Source organism: Homarus americanus, unplaced genomic scaffold (genome assembly GCF_018991925.1).
Source record: "Homarus americanus isolate GMGI-L3 unplaced genomic scaffold, GMGI_Hamer_2.0 scaffold16430, whole genome shotgun sequence".
NCBI classification, from domain to species: domain Eukaryota; kingdom Metazoa; phylum Arthropoda; class Malacostraca; order Decapoda; family Nephropidae; genus Homarus; species Homarus americanus.
The window spans coordinates 6,439,418-6,457,792 of NW_024729259.1; the positions used below are offsets into that span (position 1 = coordinate 6,439,418).

The window sequence follows — 18,375 nt, forward strand, 5'->3', positions numbered from 1 at the left end:
TAGGGGTTGGGAGTAGCAAGATTCACTGAATTTTTTTTTCCATATATAAAGTGGACCACATTACTTCTCAGTGGCCATCATTTGACGATAAAGAATCAGAAAGTTCGATTTGATGTCATTAAAAAAAAAAGGAAGGACGTGGGGTTCGGTTTCAGGGATTAAGGAGCCAGGGTTCGGTTTCAGGGATTAAGGAGTCAGGGTTCGGTTTCAGGGATTAAGGAGTCAGGGTTCGGTTTTGTTTGGGTCATGTGTGAGGCATCGTCTGCTCTGAGACCAACATAACATCCCGGCGACCAACCATCTTAAATAACGTCTATACCACATATTTGTTCATTGTGTATGATATGGCGTCACTTCTTTTAAGGCGGATATATGCGGCTCAAGTAAGTAAATACTGTACGGTAATTATAAGAACAATAACATGTCAGTTTCCTTACCCTTGTGGTGGCAGGAATCGCCCAAGTGTGTAATGGTTTTGTCTGGTTACCTTATTCGTGCTTCTGATTAGTAGGTGATGGATGTTGTTTTCGGTGTTCAGATGATGAGGCGAAAGCAATATTTAACTTTTTTAGGTAATTATATAGGAAAGGTTAGGTAAGGTTTTCGGTATTATTTCACTTGTTGCCAATGAACAAATTCGGGAATTATATAGTTGCAATCGGTAATTAGACAATTCTCAGACACATTTCTTCAATGGCATTTATGGCTAGATATTTTACATTTTATTATGATGTTCGTACAAGGCGGTACACACCCAGATCATCGAATGACTGTGCCCCCCCCCCCCCACCCTGGTTAGATTAGGCTAGGCTAGGCTAGGCTAGGTGTGGTTGGTTAGGCTACCGACCGACCGCCCAAGCGGCTAATGGCTTGATCAGTGGCAAAGAGGATAAAAGTAAAAGTAACCTAACCTAACCGGTGGGCTTTGTCCCTTGACCCCACCCCCCCCTCCGTAAAATTTGCTGGATGACCAAAACGATAATTAATAATACCTTCTTTTTATTATTTTACTTTATAATTCCCCTCTACTTCAAAGGTTAAACAACCATGATTGTTGGTAATTGGGAGTCATATCTCCACAATGGCTCATTTGCAATGGAAATGAAAGTTAGATTCGTTTGAAACAACACAAAATACACTCGGAAAACCAAATTTTGTTTGTAGTTTCCGTGGTGTAACTAAAACGTGTCTTTAACAAAAAACTTTAGTGCGTATAAAATTCATTATATACATACTACAGTAGATGGTTTATGTTTCTAATATTGCCTTTCTTTTGCAGGAGTTTACACTGTCCCGAAGGAGAGGCAAACAGCTGCTTCACATGTGCCAGGCATTATATGTTGTTGACAAAGGACACTTAGCAAAACTACGAAAAAGAACAGGTTTTTCCATTAGTAATTGCAAGAAAGCACTTGAAATGCATAGTAATGATCTTGAAAAGGTAAATTGATGTTTGTTTTATATAGTTGGTAGCAGTAAAAGTTTTCCATTATGAAATTTTTTTTAAAGATCCTTTTATTTATTTATTAAGACTAGGTTTAGTGTACTGTACATACTGAGAGAAATATTTGTTAAATGTTAATACTAAGAGATTCTTATTTCTCTCAAATTCCTCTACAATTGAAATCTTGGAATGTAAATGTAATGTTTATTAATTCATGCACTGTAAAACAATTGTTAAATGCAGGTGGCAGCATTTACAAAGATCCTTGTAAGGAATGTAATATGTACTACTTACTGGTAGGTCAGATGGACAAAGATCTTATAACTGGACTTAAACAACATAAATATAGTGTTAGGACAGGCCAGGAATCCAATGCTTTGTTCATTCATATGAGAGATGATAATCATTGCAGTGACTGGGATAATGCCTCTTCAGTCTTACCTTGTAATTTATTTGTCAGTAGGAACCTTATAGAATCTAGTCTCATTAAACATACCGAATCTGTCAACATGAAATTAAGCACCTGTAAGGGCATGTACAAATTTGACAATTTTGTGATAAACAAGATTTGTAACCAGGTGAAAGGGTTGGGTCACTGCCTAATGGCCTGAATATGGTGGACACCTGCTGTCCCTAGGGACTTAATCTCACTGTATATATTATTTTTGTTAATAATTACTCCTTCGTCTGTACTCACCCGTGAAAATGTGAAGAGATATGAATTACATGAAAGCACTTAGGAACTTAGTTTTTCTTGTTTTTTGTATTTTTTTACGGGATTAGCCCACCCGGGCACAGGTCATCGACCCACAATACTCTAATGTGCCTTAGACATAAAGAAAATTTAATATTAAACAAGAAAATGAAGAACATGGGTGTCTATGTGTGAGAAGTGAATGTTTATGGAGGCAGTTCTAGCCAAGGCCCTGGCTATAAACTACGTCAGCCCAGCCGCCTTGTATATTGTTACTTGTTATGAAACTATAAAAGTTGTGAAAAATAATTACAATACAGTACAATAGTATCTCCGTTAGCAGGAATCCCCCAAACCTGGAACTCTCTGTTAGGCGGAATTGAAATTTTCCTGATACCCGGAAAATTCTGGGGATGGGGGAATTTTTCCTGGCTTTGAGAGAGTCATCTCGTTACCCAGAAATCTCTCATTCCTGGAAGTGCTCTGTACCAATTATTCCAGCTAACGGAGATATCAGTGTACTCTTATTTGGCTTAGAAATATAGAAAATATAACATAAAACTATAAAATAAGAAAAATAAAGAACATATGTGGGAAATAAATGTGTTATGAGATGGTGGGTTACTGGGCTTTAAATTATGCTTGCTTTTACACACCTAATGATTAATTCTCTACGTTTTTGACCTTATGATAATTATTTCATAGTTTTTTGGCACATACTGTGTGTGGTGCACATTTAAACTGAAATAGGCCTAACCAGCCATGTCGCCAGATGGGCTATTAGCAGGTACAGTATACAGTAAACCCTCGTTTAACCGACCTATATGGGGGGTCGGGTGGGTCAGAAAAGCCGATAAGTCGGTTAATCGAGGTACTGCACAAAAAATTGAAAAATTTGTATGAAAATGATAAATACGACAATTAAAAAAAATGATACAATGGGACTTGGCTGTGTAAGCGACCAGCATGGGTGCCATATTTGTTATTGTTTGGTCGTTGGTTGATACTCTAACAATATTTACTTAAAATTCAATAATAAATTTATTTGAGCCCTAGAAGAATGAGTGCTAAATGTGCATTATGCACCACTACAGCTTGTGATCACAAAAAGAGGAAAAGTGTTACCTTAGAAGTTAAATTAGATGTAAAGAGATTTGAAGAAGGACAGTGAGCTGTGAACATAGCAAGGGCTGTCGGTTTGCAGCCTACAACTGTAGGTAAGAACAATTTGTGGATTGGTTATTGTGGGGTTCAGTTACCTGAGGGTCGGTTGGTAAATTTATAGAAAAGTACTGTTCTTTCTTTGGATATTAAAAATATATTTTTTCTATGGTATTTGATGAGTTTCGAACAAATTTTATATTAATTTCCTCTGGAAATAACTAGTTTTTGAGATACTCCCCCAACAATCTTAAGGGGAAAAGGTTGGATTATTTTTTTTTTTTTTTTTTAGTAAATCGCAAATAAAATACAGTACAAACCAGACCTGACCTGACCTGACCTGACCTGACCTGACCTAACCTAACCTAACCAAACCAGACCAGGGTTGCACCTCTTCCGTTTCTTACTGTTCGGCTGAAGAAAACTGTGGTGACACCGCCATGTGTTGCTCTTCACGTAGTTTACACTGATTATTACACTTTGGACAAATAACATTGTTCAGTAGTACACCGTGTTTTCTATAAAAAAAAATTGCCTCACTATTTTTCTGACGAAACTCAGCAATTGACGTAAAATCATCTCCATCACAATGTCGGCACAGCTCTTCCACCTGTTCAGCCATATATATGGTACTGAAAATTCAAATCTCCGCTCCCGACACACCCACGCATGTTCATTGGCTAAGAGAACAGACTATTGCCCAATAATAAGTCTCCTATCGCTATAGCCAATAAGAAACTCCCACACCACCTCTGCACATGTGCTGTAGATGCTTAAGACGGAGGTAAGGACCACTGCGTGAGGGAGGGTCAGACTTTCTCCACAAAAAGTAAACAACAAATGGCGACACTTGTGACCGAACAAATTTAATAATATTGAAAAATTAATTTCGGTTATCCTTAATTTCCGGCGGAAATATCATAGAAGAAAAATGTCTTAGAATTGTCTAAACATTACGAATACATATTAAAAACAGCGAAAGAAAGATCGGTGCTTTACTCTACATTCACTGCTCGGTTAAATGAGGGTTTACTGTATATAACCATGTACTTTATGGATGATTTAAGGGATTTTTGAGGGTAATTCTGACTACGAGTTTTTGGCTTCACACGCCATCTTTGGAATGTAACCCTGTTTAAGATGCGACATGACTGTACTAGTTTTTTCTTTATCTCAAAGTTCTTGTCTTTATAACAATTTTTTAACAAAAATGTGTTCCTAGGCTGAGGTTTGGCTGAAAGCGGAGGCACAAGCGCAAGGATGGGCAAAAGCTACAAAACTCTCCGGCCGCAGCACAACGCAGGGGCTTATTGGTATCCACATAGAGGGTAACACAGGTGCCATGGTTGAGGTCAAATGTGAAACCGACTTCGTAACCAGAAACGAAAATTTCAAGACATTGGTGGCTCAGTTGGCAAGAGAATGTATGAAAAGTGCCACCTTAAGTCCACATCAAAGTATAACTAAGGTAATTATGTATTTTTTTTTCAATAATTTTGACACACATTGCACCTGATATACTGTACAGTACTTTCAATAACACTTGTTATTGTGTCAGATATTTTAGAAATTAATGTTTAACTAAAGTATATCTTGTATCTTTCATCATTTGAACTCTTTTTGAATATGATTGTTCCACATCAGTGGACATACTGAGAGAATGGACAATGAAAAATTGGTGAAAAACAGATACAGTTCAGAAGTGGATGGTAGGAAAGATTAAGGGAAAGACCAAGAAAAAGGTGGAAGGATGGGGTGGGGGGGAGTCCTGTGGTAAGAGGAGGCATTGGTGTGCATGGATGACAGAATCCATGATGATGACAGGTCTTTAGGGATGGATACAAAGTTCCACCTCCTGCTGGGGGGTAATGGAAAATGATAGTCCTCTATTAGGGGAGGGCAAAGGTGGTTATAGAAATTTATTGATGTACAGGTTTAACTTCCCTAATTCAGATTTCCATGAACTGGAAACACCTGTGATCAGAACATATAACAATTGCATGCTTCTTGTTCCTCACACTTATGAATACAGTACTGTATAGTATATGAGTGATGTTGTCACTTGAGTGCTTTAGTTGCATCAGGAAATCAGAAAGTAGTTCTGAAAATTTGGTAATTACTGTATACACAAAATTTATGGGCACATATTATGTTTTAAATACTGTATTGTATATTGTTTCTTTTGAAAAAATTTGATTTTACATTTTGCACACGGGTTTGTCAGAGATGGAACCATTGCAATAAATGAGGTCTACCAGTATTGCATCCTTGTAATAAGTATTTTCTATACTGTACAGTCCCCCCAAAAAGTATCATTAGATTTTCTGTCACTACAGATTGAAACACTAAACAAAATGCTTTGAAATGATCCCCAGTGCTTACCATATCAGCAATTGCTAGAGATGGGGGTAGGATTGGGGAAGGGGGTTGTCCTTATATGACATACATTACTAGATACGTTAAAAAAAAATCCATTAAGATATATTTGTGTATGTATCGTGTTGGGTAGAAACAAGGCATTTGTAAACAAGCCACTGGCTGATGATTACAATATTACTGAAATATACATTAAACGGAAGTGTTTTGGAACATCATAATTGAGACAGAGACAAACCTCAAAATGGACATTTCACCATTACATCATTGTACTAACAGAGTCATTCATACCGAGTTTCACAATGAGTCTCCTCATATTGTTGACGATATGTTTGATTTATAAAGTGTGACTAACCAAATATTACTTGATATTAGAGTGAACAGCTACATCAATATAATAATATATCGGTCTACATGGGATCTACCATGTTACTGATATGTAAATTGTATTGGTTTAACATCGAAAAAAGGCTTCAAATCAAGGGACTTGCAGGCAACCTATAGTCAAGATATTTGTGGTTGTAAGTTTCGCTGTGCCACGAGTTCGTTTCATGGCATCTAACCCATTATGATACTGTGGGTTCACTCAGCCCAGTTCATCATGCTTTCTCAGCGTTACGTATACCCACGTTGTGAAGGGCAGTGATAGCACCTCTCACATCTTGCAATGTTTCCCCAATAATTCCTTGTTCCATTTTATGTAAGATCCCATTGATGGCTGGTATGGCATTGGTATCCATTTATGACATCCACTCCGAATCTTGTACAGTGAGTTCTGCTATAACACGTGTTTTGATAACGCGAATTTGCTCTAACGCGATTTATGAATTCGGAACAATATTTGTATAACGCGAACTCTTGTTTGCTATAACGCGATTTTTGCTTACTATTTCTCCAATTTTGTGGTATTAACTGTGAATATGGTAAAGAAGTATATCTCCAAAAAGCGTTCTGATGATAGAATTCCCGGTGATTATCGTAAAAGAAAGGATATAACACTTGAAGAGAAGCTCGATGTTATCAACCTCAAAATCACCCTTCTCCCCCATCAAGTTACATTCATATTTTTTCAAGGTAAAGTGTTAAACTTACTGTATGATTTCATTATTAGATATGAATGTAACATTTATTTAGACTGTGCTATCCTTTGTGTTAGGCTAACTACTAAATTTTTTCGAATTCGAGTAATCTGCACCTAACCCTATTTTCTCCATAAGCCCTGTTATTTCTATTACGCGATTTTCTATAACACGATATTTTACAAGAACACAATTATCGCGTTATAGCAGAACTACCTGTACTGTAATATATGATCTGAAGCCTCGGAGGATTTACATCGTTCTATAACATATATACTGTATTGCATTCATTCATGTACAAAGGCCGTGGATGTAGAACTACCAATTGTTCAGAAACTGGTCGAGTAACATTGCTCGGGAAGCCTCGAATCTCATCAAACCCAAGGCTGATGATACATTTTGGGGTTACTGTACATAGTAAAAACACACACACAAAAATGGTAAATAGGCTCCTCTCGGACAAGCTTATTTTATCCATTTATTTTATAAGAATCTTGAACACAATTTATTTTTTTTTTTTTTTTTACGTGATTAGCCCACCAGAGCACAGGTCAATGACCCACGTCAGGGCCTGGGGGCGAAAAATATATTACTAATACTAATAATAATAATATTAAATAAAACAATTGAAAAAATAGAATAGTGAGAAACAATACAGTATATGTAAGTTGTGTTGTCAAAGTAAGAGAAACAATTGAGACCCTGCAATTGTGTGTAAATGAGGCAGAAAGTCAGATCAGAAACCTGGGACTTTGTCAAAATTTTTGTGATGCCATATAGCAGCAGGGTCTACCATTGGACAACACATAATGCTTCCAATATCTTCCCAGGCAGTAGTACCTCCCTGTTTGATAGCTGCCTACTACCAGATATAAAAAGTAGACATGTTTAAATTACATTTATTTCATTACTAGTTTTTTTATTTGCAATACAGTATTCACATAGAGAATGACTGGTTTATCTAAAAGGGTTAACATATTAACCCAGACTGACATTAGGAGGTCCATTCCAAGTGCACAAGAACCCTTAGTAATTATTATGGGAGTTACTGGGTAATTAACCAGAAACTTTTAAGATGGCTGGCATATGATTTATTCTATATGAGAAACCCAATTGATGCCCATAATATATTTTAGTTGTACACTAATTGATGGAGATTATTGTTGTAAGTTAATTAATTTTCTCAGGCTGCCTTATCAGAAGAACAGTTAATACAACTGGAGACGAGCGAGGGGAAAACCTTGGGAGATCACTTGGCTCTTGCTATTGGTTCTATTGGAGAAAACATGAGTTTAGCCCGTGCTGTGCAAGTAAGAGGAGGCCCTGGGGTACACCTGCTTAGTTATAGCCATCCAAGTACACCTGATGAAAATCTTGTAACTGGCAAATTTGGTGTGATTTTAGCACTGAAGACACGAGGTGTACTTAGTGAAGTTTCAAGACAGCTCTGTGTACATGTTATAGGTAAGAATCTTTGTAAATATGCTGTTAGATTTGATTCATAAAAGTTTAACAGTTGATAAAAATACTGTTCATACTCATTGCTCCTTTATTATGATCCCAATGGGTGAGAAGTGTTATTACTTAAAGCTCGAGGTGGTACAGTAGTTATAGGTAGGTTGACCTTTACCCTTACTCATGAGAGGACAAGAAGACTAATATGTCTTCTCCATTTTCCTTTACCCTAATTACTTGACGACAGTACAGTATTATCTCTCAATACAGAAATAATTGGTGAGCAGCCAGTTCTGTATAGGGGCATTTTTGGTATAAAATGAATCTAAAAAATAGTGTAGCACTGAACTTTGTTTGGTATACAGTGAACCCTTGAAGATTCGGACCCGGTAAATCTGGATTTCAGAAGATTCGGACAAAATTTGGGGGTTCTGGGGACTAAGAAGCATTCCCAAAACAGATCAAAGATCATCTTAGGCCTGTGTAACTAAGATGTACACTTAGTACATTCACCGGAAGATACGGACAATCAGCTTTTTCAGACAGGTGGTTCCGCCTTTTAGTCCGGATCTTCGAGGGTTGTCTTGTACCCCTGTACAGTATATGAGAAAGATTGGTATTTTTAGTCCAGATAAATTGTCACAATACTGGATTTTTTTTTAATATAAATTTTTTTGGGAAACACAAGACAACACATTATATAGTATCAGTATGAGTTAAGGGGAGCGTCCGGATGAAAATACGATGAAAATTGGAAAATTACGAAAATATTCAGAAAAATTCCTGAGGAAAGCTGTTGCCTATGGCTATATGCTGAAGTATTTTTATTGCGTAATTCATAATATCTATGTAGCTATGCATGATTATTCTAACCCCCCCCCCCCTCACTCCTTCATTTAGAAGGCCATTCTGTTTACATGGAAAAGCTGTAGAAAAGTATTTATAGTAATAATATTTTGGTGCAAAGAAATACCAGTCACTTGGAAAAAATCAGTATGTGGCACCTTTCTCAGCCAGCTAACCACAGGAGACCATTGTCACGGGAATCAGTTACCCATCAAGCATGCGAGAGTGAGGTACGATCCTGAGTTGCTCTCACGCCACCTTTATCGGCTTGAATCCCAGAACGAGTTTTTCTAACATTCAAATCCCCAAGGCTCGGCCATTTATCGGCCGATTCTAATAAAACAAAAACTAAGTAGTAGAATAACATACTGTGCATGATGTAATATGTAGATTTCTTTATACTGTATTTGCTGATTTATCATTATAAATATTTTAAGGAAAAAATGGTAAGTTAGGAAAAAATTAATGCACCCAATATGAAAGCAATAATCAGAAATATCTATATGTCATGTTCAAGAAGATTAAATTACCTATACTGTACTCCACATGAATTTCAATGTAATTTAACAAGAAGTTATGGAGAAGTAGGATTTTTTAAATTGATAAGAATATAAGGGAAAAATTAGATACCTGTATTAGGGATTAGGCAGAACTGATTCAGGGTTACAGTACCAATGGATCTGATGTCCTTAATTGCTAACAGGAAATTAATATTGAGTAATCAATTATTAAAAATTTTTGTGCTTCAGCTAAACGCTCCCCCTAAGGTAGTAGTAATGTCTCCGTTAGCCAGAATCCCTCAAACCCGAAACTCTGTGATAGCCGAAATTGAAATTTTCTCGGAAAATAATTCCCAAAGCCGTAATTTTCTGGAAAATTCTGGATTTGGGAACGATTATCCGAGGGGTTCATTTTCTGGAAAATTCCGAGAAATTTTACCCATGCCCAGAAAAATCCAGGAATGAGGGATATTTTTCCGGGTTCGAGAGGTGATGTAATGCACAATATCTCGAACTTCCACTTTTGAGAACATTTTTCCGTTACCCGGAAAATTCTGGGGATGAAGGACTTTTTTCGAGCTATGAGAGAGTCGTCTCGTTATCCGGAAATCTCTCATTCCCGGAAGTGCTCTGCACCAATTGTTCCAGCTAATGGAGATATTACTGTAGTCGAGAGGATACAGCGCTCGCCTCCTGTTCTATCCACGGGTTGGCGGTTCAATCCCCGGGCACTCACAGTTCACCCAGTTGAGTACAGCACCAGCCATGCTGCCTCCTTGTGTGTACCAAAGGCTTAGATAAAGTGTGTTGTATTCACACTATGGAACCCACTTTCACTCTTTTCACTGTGTATGTGTGGTTTTTTTTTGTTTCAGGTATGAATCCAAAAGCAGTGGGAACATTGTCTGACCCAAAGGCTTGTGATCCTGATGATGAGACACTCCTGGTTCATCAAGAGTTTCTCAGTGACCCTGAGAAGACTGTTGGTGAGGTGCTTCAGGAAGAAAACATAGATATTGTGGACTTTATTCGTTTTGAAGCTGGAGAATATAACAATGTTGATTAGTTTTGTTTACATTAATTTAATAAAATCTTTAAACGCTCTGTGTATATTATTGTTTTTATGATGATAAATAAGTACAGGTATAAGAAAATATATTACAGTACTGTAATAGTAATATGGATAAATAGACAGCCAGGCTAATCAGCTGTGAACCCATAAACATACAGTGTTAACAACTGTATATCTGCCCTAATGCCTCAAAGTGACCATGCTTTAGTTCTGGGAGATAGAATAACTAAGCTCTCCACTGTATTAGACCAACCGAACTGAAGTCCTTTTACAGATACCCGCTAAGGCGGATATTGCTTAAGCCGGACAAAATTATTTGGCCAAAACTAATTCAAAAATTAAAAAAAAAAAAATTGTTTACCCACACTGTTTTCTGGACTTGTGACTTCAACCTTGAGCTGTGATACTCTTGTGAGGAGAGTGTCTGCCAGCTCCATGTAAGAACACTTGACTGAGTACTGCCCTTTGTGATGTTTATACACCTCAATTAGGTCTCCCCTTGCCTATCTGTAGTATAAGCTAAGCAACTGCAGGCACTCTAATCATGAAGATGCCGGAAAACCAGCTTTTTGAAGTGAGACAGATTGTATGAGTATGGAAACACAGAACAAGGCAGAGCATTCCACAGTTTGGCTGTGTGAGGAAAGAAGGATGTACTACAACGGGTTATTCTAGTGTGACCGACATCCACACAGAAACGGTGGGCACCGCGGACAAGACGAGTGTTACGAGCCCACGGTCTTGCCGGCGGTACACAGGATGCCAAATCCTCCAAACATTGCCCGTTATAAGTACCTGTAAAAGAGTGAAGCAACATTGTGGTGAAGAGAAAGAGAAGAAAGATTAAATGCCTTTGATTTCACCCAATCTAACAGTTGAACAAGAATATATATATATATATATATATATATATATATATGATCAAAGGAATGCCTCCTGGGTCACTGACCATGCTAATCTCTCGTTTTTGGAGGTCCATTAATCCTATGTGCGTGAGTTCAGTCAAGTTCGATAGTCATGTATCACAGTTAGATTATTTGGCGACTGTTATAAGCGATGATAACGGTAACGAAAGGGGTAAAAAAAATGGGGTGACGAAATGGGCACACCCCTATTAAGGGACTTCTATAAAAAAAATAGATTATCTTTCCTTATAACTGGAAAAAACAGCCTAATATTTAAATCCTGACCGTAAAAAGCTATAAAAACGGTGACGAAACGGGGAAATTTTGTGGTATGTGGGCCAAGATCACTGGGCCGAGGTCGCCAGGGGGTACGACTAATTACCCAAATGTAGCCGCAATGAAGTCAAATAATGGTCCTACATGAATAAATCGGACTGCCAATCACTTCTCGACTGGTATTTGGTGTCACGAAGTCACAAAAAATTGGTAAACTTAATTTAATCTGAGTTAATAGATCAAGTGCATGTACCTAACCTAACCTAACCTAACAACACAACTCAGATTAAATTAAGTTTACCAATTTTTTGAGACTTTGACACCAAATAATAATCGAGAAGTGATTCACAGCCCGATTTATGCTTGTACGACCATCATTTGACTTCATTGCGGCTACATTTGGGTAATTAGTCGGACCGGTCGCCAGGGGCCGACTTCACCGGCACCCTCTCAACATGGTATACCAGTAGTGAGAATCTTGTTCAGTTTCTCCACGCCATTTTTTTGTTTGTAGAATATTCACCCAACTGAAATCATATTTAGGTAACCGATTAGAAAAAAAATAAAACGGACCTTTACTGTATGCTTGTCTCAGGAAATACCACTTAATGCTTATTTAATGTTCTCCAAATCTTAAATTATCAGAGGTAATATTCACTCGATGCAAATTAGCGAGGATAATTTCTGGGATGAGAAGTAAACTGGGTTTCCCCGCCATGCGATTCATATGGACTTTCCCAAGTTCTCTGCCGCCTGCAGGCCTGCACTGTGCTCTGAGCCAGAGCACAGATATCTCACTGAATTGCTGCGAATCAGTAACGTGTTGATTCCCGTAGTGCGTAGTGTTACTGGTGCCACCTCCTCCAAATTATCTTACGACTGGTTCGCATCTTCATTTATTTGTAATTTACAAGTCAGTATTTAAAAGTATTAAATCTTTTACATTTACACGGATGATAATATTTACTGTATAAGTAAATGTTGGTACACTCGAGTAGTACTTTACAATTTTCTCAAGTTAACACAACTGAATACCGTGGAGGTCAGTGAGTTTAAGTTATCACATTGTAGTGGATTTCTCCCCTACAAACGCTGCTTGTCGCTGCGTAGCCGACCCCGCGAATTCCCCAGTGTATGCCTCGTGGTCTGGGTCAATCAGCGCCGCCATACATCACGGAGGTCAACTACTAAGCCACGCCTACCCCCCGCTATTTAAGACCTGACCTCGTGGTGATCGCTCTCTTTTCTACTTACACCAACCAGCCAGCAACACCTCCTCCTCCGCCTGCCTGGCGGTCCTCGCTCCCGCCGGCGAGCATGGTGACCCACAAGCTGTCCTCCTCTGAGCATCCTCACCAACCAGCTCTCTCTACATCAAGCTTGTAACCACGCTGCCTTCCCTGCACCAAGCTGCATTGTACATCCTATACAACATGTATGCAGAGAGCACATTGTGAGTTTCCTTTCTCCAACCATCCTGAGTGTGAACCCAAACATAACGTACCCCACAACATCACAGTATTTACCCCCCCCTCAGGCCTTGGGTAGTTTGATCTGTGCCCGGGTAGGCTAATTCCCGTAAAAAAAAAAAAGGAGTCAAGAGGCTCACGGCTCACATAATATACCTTTTTTTTAGCTAATCTATAAATATGATTAATAATGATAATGTTATACAATTATTACTATCGTTACAGCAAACAGTGAACAACAGCGTTAAGGGATAACATCAGTGGTGTCAACAACGACAGTTGTGGGACAAACAAAGTAGGAAACTTTATCAGAGAACAAAGAAGCAGTGATTGTTCAAGACACGCAGTAAATCGTACTCACTAGACTATATTGTGACTTATCTGATGATGAAAATAATTGATATTAAAATAACACTCACGGTGCCTTGTTAAAATGTTTTAGTTTCCTTCGAGACAACATCAAGATTTCCAAGAAATACAGAGACTGAGAAGCCAGACTAGAACATGTCTGCCACCAGCGTACCACCGCCCGACCTTCTGTGGTTTAGATACTTCCATGCATTAAAAACATATGGCCGCGACGCGTTGTGTGCAGTGTTCCAACTGTCTTACCAAGGAGGATACCCTATCAAGACGTATCTCATCGATATCCTTGGCTATAGCAACACACAGCTTAGGAAAAATTTTGATATCCATCAAAGAGTAAAACTTGAGTCTAGTATACCTGATATCAATAAGTTTGACATTACACTCCTATATTCCCTCCTTCAGAAAGTGTGTGGTTTTGCAAACATAAACGACACCAAATGGACGACTCCACCATCAGATGGAACATCACTGGAATACAACTTATTTAGAATTAAAAAGCTACGTAATGAAATATCACATGAAAACGAACATTTTACGCAGCATATTCTTGACATCAAGTTGACTCATCTTCAGCAGCTCATAGAGGACACATTCCAAGAGGCTTATACTGTCTTCAAGCAGAGCAGCCAGCTTGAAGTAAAATTGTCAGTGGTAAAAAATTATTTTGATGGATTACGAACCAAGATTAGGGAACCAGCAGACTTGAAAGAAATTCAGAAAGAAATGGAAGTTTACAGACGGGAAATAGAGCTAGAAATCAAGGAAAATAGTTGGGATGAATTGTGTACACAATTCTCAGTTACATGTCAGGTAGATCCAGTGCCCTGGCTGCACCTCGGAGTGGAAATTAAACCAAGTGTTCTCTTCACAGAACCTACACTTGTCGAAGACGAGGTGATGTGTGCACGGCCGCACCAGACGCAACAGGTTCGTGTCGTTAAATGTAATGAAGTTATCAGCTTTAAGTGTCGTGACGGTTCATCACCGGACGTTCTCTTGCTAACAGGTGAGGGTGGTATAGGCAAAACTACTTTCTTGAAGTTTGTGGTAGAGACGTGGACTGAAGAACCTAAGGTTATGCAATCCCTGGATAAGGTAGAAGTTCTCCTATATTCACAGTGTCGAGGGTCAAACATTCAGACCTTTGACCAGCTGCTCCAAGACCTACTTCATGAAACTTATCTGAGGTCTGGTGTTAGCTTCGAGTTTTTCAAAGAAATAATTAAAGCTAACAAAATTCTTATCATAGTTGATGGGTTTGATGAGTACAATGAAGCTTCGTTTAAGCTAGTGAAAGATATTGTGAGTATGGCAAGCAATAATATGCAAGTCCTATTGACCACAAGACCTGGCAGTGCAGACCAACTCACTGCACTTATACCGCAAGGTAAGCGCATCCTACACCTTGTCCTTAAGGGAATCCCCCAAAGCTTGCACTTCAACTTTGTGGAAAACATGATAAACACTCTTGTTAGTGAAGTAAACCAAAGATATAGCATCAAGACCAAACTTAATGACAAACTTTACCAGTTAAGAGAGCACCTAGGCGACCACCTCAACAACCCGCTGACATTAACAATTTTAACCCTGTTGTGGGTGGATTGCCCTGACAAACTCAACACGCTCACTACCTCTACAGACCTTTACTATGAAATAGGGGAACTCTTGACATCTAAACTGGTGGACCGACTGATGGCGAGAGGAGTTTGTAATCCCAAAGAAAAATGCAATTCCTTCTTGATTTTTTACGACTACATGGCATTACAGTGTATACAGAGAAGGGAGTATGAGCTCCAGGAAAACACCATAAACTTTTTAAAGCAGAAGTGTGATGAGCTTCACCTACCTCATGAAGATGTCCTGTCCACATATTTTGGTAGGAAGCGAACACGGCAAGGTCTTATTCCTCGATGGATTTGGTCATTCTTGCATCTCAGATTTCAGGAATATAGTGTAAGCAGGAGTGTTGTTAGAAGGTTGTTAAGTGAAACTAATCTGGTCTCCAGTGCTGCCAGTATGAGTCATGATGCTGACCCCAGTATTGTCAGCAAGAGTCCTAGTGCTGACTACAGTATCACCAGCACTGGTCATGATGCTACCATGGTGGTGAACAACGTAATAAAGAAGGTACTGTCACCAGGATGCAAGGGAGAAAAAAGTGCTTGGGTTCAGGGCAACAGCACCTTCCAGTCAGTGCTGTTCAACATGACGGGCCTCCTCGCCAGGATAGGACAACACCAACTGAACAGATATGCCCATGACATTGTCCAGCTGATAGGTGATGACAATCCCCTTTTCAGGTTGACTGGAAAGATCAATATTGATAACTATCTTCACCATGTGGTGGAATCTAAAATGAACGGCGAGATGATCAAAGAAGTTGTTACAGTTTTAGCTGACTTTAGTACATGGTCCACACATGGCTCCTACATTTGTGGTCTCTCATCAGTTCTTGCTTTCCAAATGCCTCAGACTATAGAAATAACTATAAAAAATGATCCAGCACTCAGCCCTGGACTTGACGATACGCTTGTTGCATTGTCTCACCAGAAAATATCCGTCAAACTCCATATTCAGTATCACTTTAATGATTCCGGTTGCAGTGACAACTTCCTACACGCTATAAGACATGGGGGAAAGTGCACAATGGAGGAGTTTCATGGCCAGTTATCAGAAGACAAAATGGTGTTGCTGCCATCTACCTTATGGGACCTTAGGCTTCGGGGCACCACGGAGCAGTTACCAGCATTGACAGCTACACTACCTAGAATCAAGGGCCTGCGTGCATTCTGTAATTATGATCCTTTTGTTAGTTTCTCTTGTATACTCGATCCGTGACTAATTTGTTTATTGAAGTATTATTTATGCATAAACACACACACACACATGTATGCACGGTATGCATGTCCATGTACGAGAGCAAGACTGAATGATGCTTGAATAATGTGAATCACAATAAACTCATAGGCCAAAGATCATTTACTGTCTAATAAGTTCTAAAATGTTCATAAAAGTAATTGCGTAAATCAGTATCTGCCTCACCCCTAGCATGTTTCACACATATGCTTAATTACTTAATTGATTCGGAATTTTTATCATGATCAGTTTGACGATAGGCAGTAATCAAAGATATCAATAAACACATCGAAGAGTTATAGAGTTTCTTAGAATGAAGTGAAAATACTACATAACCATACCTTATTCTTAGGTTTGTTGTTGGTTGAATCGGGCCGCCCCAGTCCAGCTAGCCTGCCATCCCTACCAATGGACAACATAGGAACTTTTTCGTTGGCCCTTCAGTGTGGCCTCACTGACAACGACGCTTACTGGTGCTGTAACGTGGTGCAGCAGTTGGTACCATCCACCTTTAATAACTGTACTACTCTGAACCTTCACGAAACACATCTCACCTGTAAGTTCCATCTCATCACTACCATTGTTTCATCATGTAAACTGAGGTACTCGCTCCGAAAGTTAACTTTATGGATGGTCCGATGAATTAAAAAAAAAAAAAACAAGAACATTGCAATTCCTGTTATCTCGGTAGGGATTACAAGATCCTTCATAAATATATTTTATGGAGCAAGTCATACCTTTACCATAATAAGTTTCATGTCAAATATTTACATTAAAAATTACACTAAAAAATATTATGTATTTCGTGAATTATTTGTTTGTTTGGTACTGTACTTTATTTGAGAGTATGGTCTGATGTGAGTTTCTGACGAATAAGTGTTTATTGAGTGAGGTGTGTGTTTATTGAGTGAGGTGTGTGTTTATTGAGTGAGGTGTGTGTTTATTGAGTGAGGTGTGTGTTTATTAAGTGAGGTGTGTGTTTATTGAGTGAGGTGTGTGTTTATTGAGTAATTTGACTTATCCTCTTCGACACTTGTCATATTACTAGCCGGTTCGGAGGTCGATTAGCTCTCTGTTACTCACTGTTGGTAAGTACTGTGCTTGTTCGGGCTCCTGAATGTACATTGTACAGTGCTTGAACAAATTCGTGTTGGTCATATCGGATTTGAAATGTTCTCAAAAAATTTTGCAAGTAGAAGAAACTTAGGAAAAGCAATATGTCTCCCCTCTTGAAATCACATAAAATATTTCAGACAAGGTTATAATGGCGACAAAAAATTTGGAGTAGCGTAATTGATTAATTGAAAATGTTCAAAGGAGGGCCACCAGACTGGTGCCTGCACTTCGGCACCTCAACTACGTGGGGCGCCTGAACTTACCTAGCTTATACTACAGACGGGCAAGGGGCGACCTAAATGAGGTATATAAGCATCTCACGGGGCACTAATCAGTCAAATGCCCACACCTGGAGCTGGCGGACGCTCGCCCCACAAGGGGTCACAGCTCAAGGTTGAAGAAGCCGCAAGTCCAGAAAACTGTGAGGGGTAACTTTTTCGGAGTGAGAGTTGTGAACTCTTGGAACAATCTGCCAGAGAGTGTTGTGACGGCACCGAGTGTGAGCTGTTTCAAGACCAGACTTGACCATAAGAGCCCGCACCGATAGATATAAGAATAGCACCATCCCGTCTATTGTTAAAATAATAAACAACTCCTGATTTATGTATTGCACAGCCCTATAAATGTATTCAATGCATATTATATCAATATGTCTAAATCAAATGTAAGTCTGTATATTTTCAGCCACCGGCTGCAACTCTATTAATAAACCGTTTATTATTATTATTATTATTATTATTATTATTATTATTATTTT

At 38.7% G+C, this 18,375-nt stretch overlaps 2 protein-coding genes across 2 annotated transcripts; both read left to right on the plus strand.

The window, feature by feature from the left end:
* Positions 1-215: 215 nt before the first annotated feature.
* Positions 216-10,658, plus strand: LOC121866487 (elongation factor Ts, mitochondrial-like). Its single transcript, XM_042366199.1, has 5 exons — positions 216-383; positions 1,280-1,441; positions 4,522-4,767; positions 7,942-8,218; positions 10,431-10,658. The coding sequence occupies exons 1-5, from the start codon at positions 345-347 to the stop codon at positions 10,619-10,621; spliced, it is 915 nt and encodes a 304-aa protein (XP_042222133.1). The 5' UTR covers positions 216-344; the 3' UTR covers positions 10,622-10,658.
* A 2,566-nt stretch (positions 10,659-13,224) lies between these two features.
* Positions 13,225-16,824, plus strand: LOC121866488. The gene is made up of 2 exons (XM_042366200.1): positions 13,225-13,261; positions 13,503-16,824. The coding sequence occupies exon 2, from the start codon at positions 13,782-13,784 to the stop codon at positions 16,482-16,484; it is 2,703 nt and encodes a 900-aa protein (XP_042222134.1). The 5' UTR covers positions 13,225-13,261; positions 13,503-13,781; the 3' UTR covers positions 16,485-16,824.
* The last annotated feature ends 1,551 nt before the right edge of the window (positions 16,825-18,375 follow it).

Bases quoted from the DNA above. Each gene is read 5' to 3' on its own strand.
- LOC121866487 (XM_042366199.1), top strand. From the start codon at position 345: ATGGCGTCACTTCTTTTAAGGCGGATATATGCGGCTCAA. The intron at 384-1,279 runs GTAAGTAAATAC...TTTCTTTTGCAG, and splicing joins GGCGGATATATGCGGCTCAA to GAGTTTACACTGTCCCGAAG. The intron at 1,442-4,521 runs GTAAATTGATGT...ATGTGTTCCTAG, and splicing joins ATAGTAATGATCTTGAAAAG to GCTGAGGTTTGGCTGAAAGC.
- LOC121866488 (XM_042366200.1), top strand. From the start codon at position 13,782: ATGTCTGCCACCAGCGTACCACCGCCCGACCTTCTGTGGTTTAGATAC.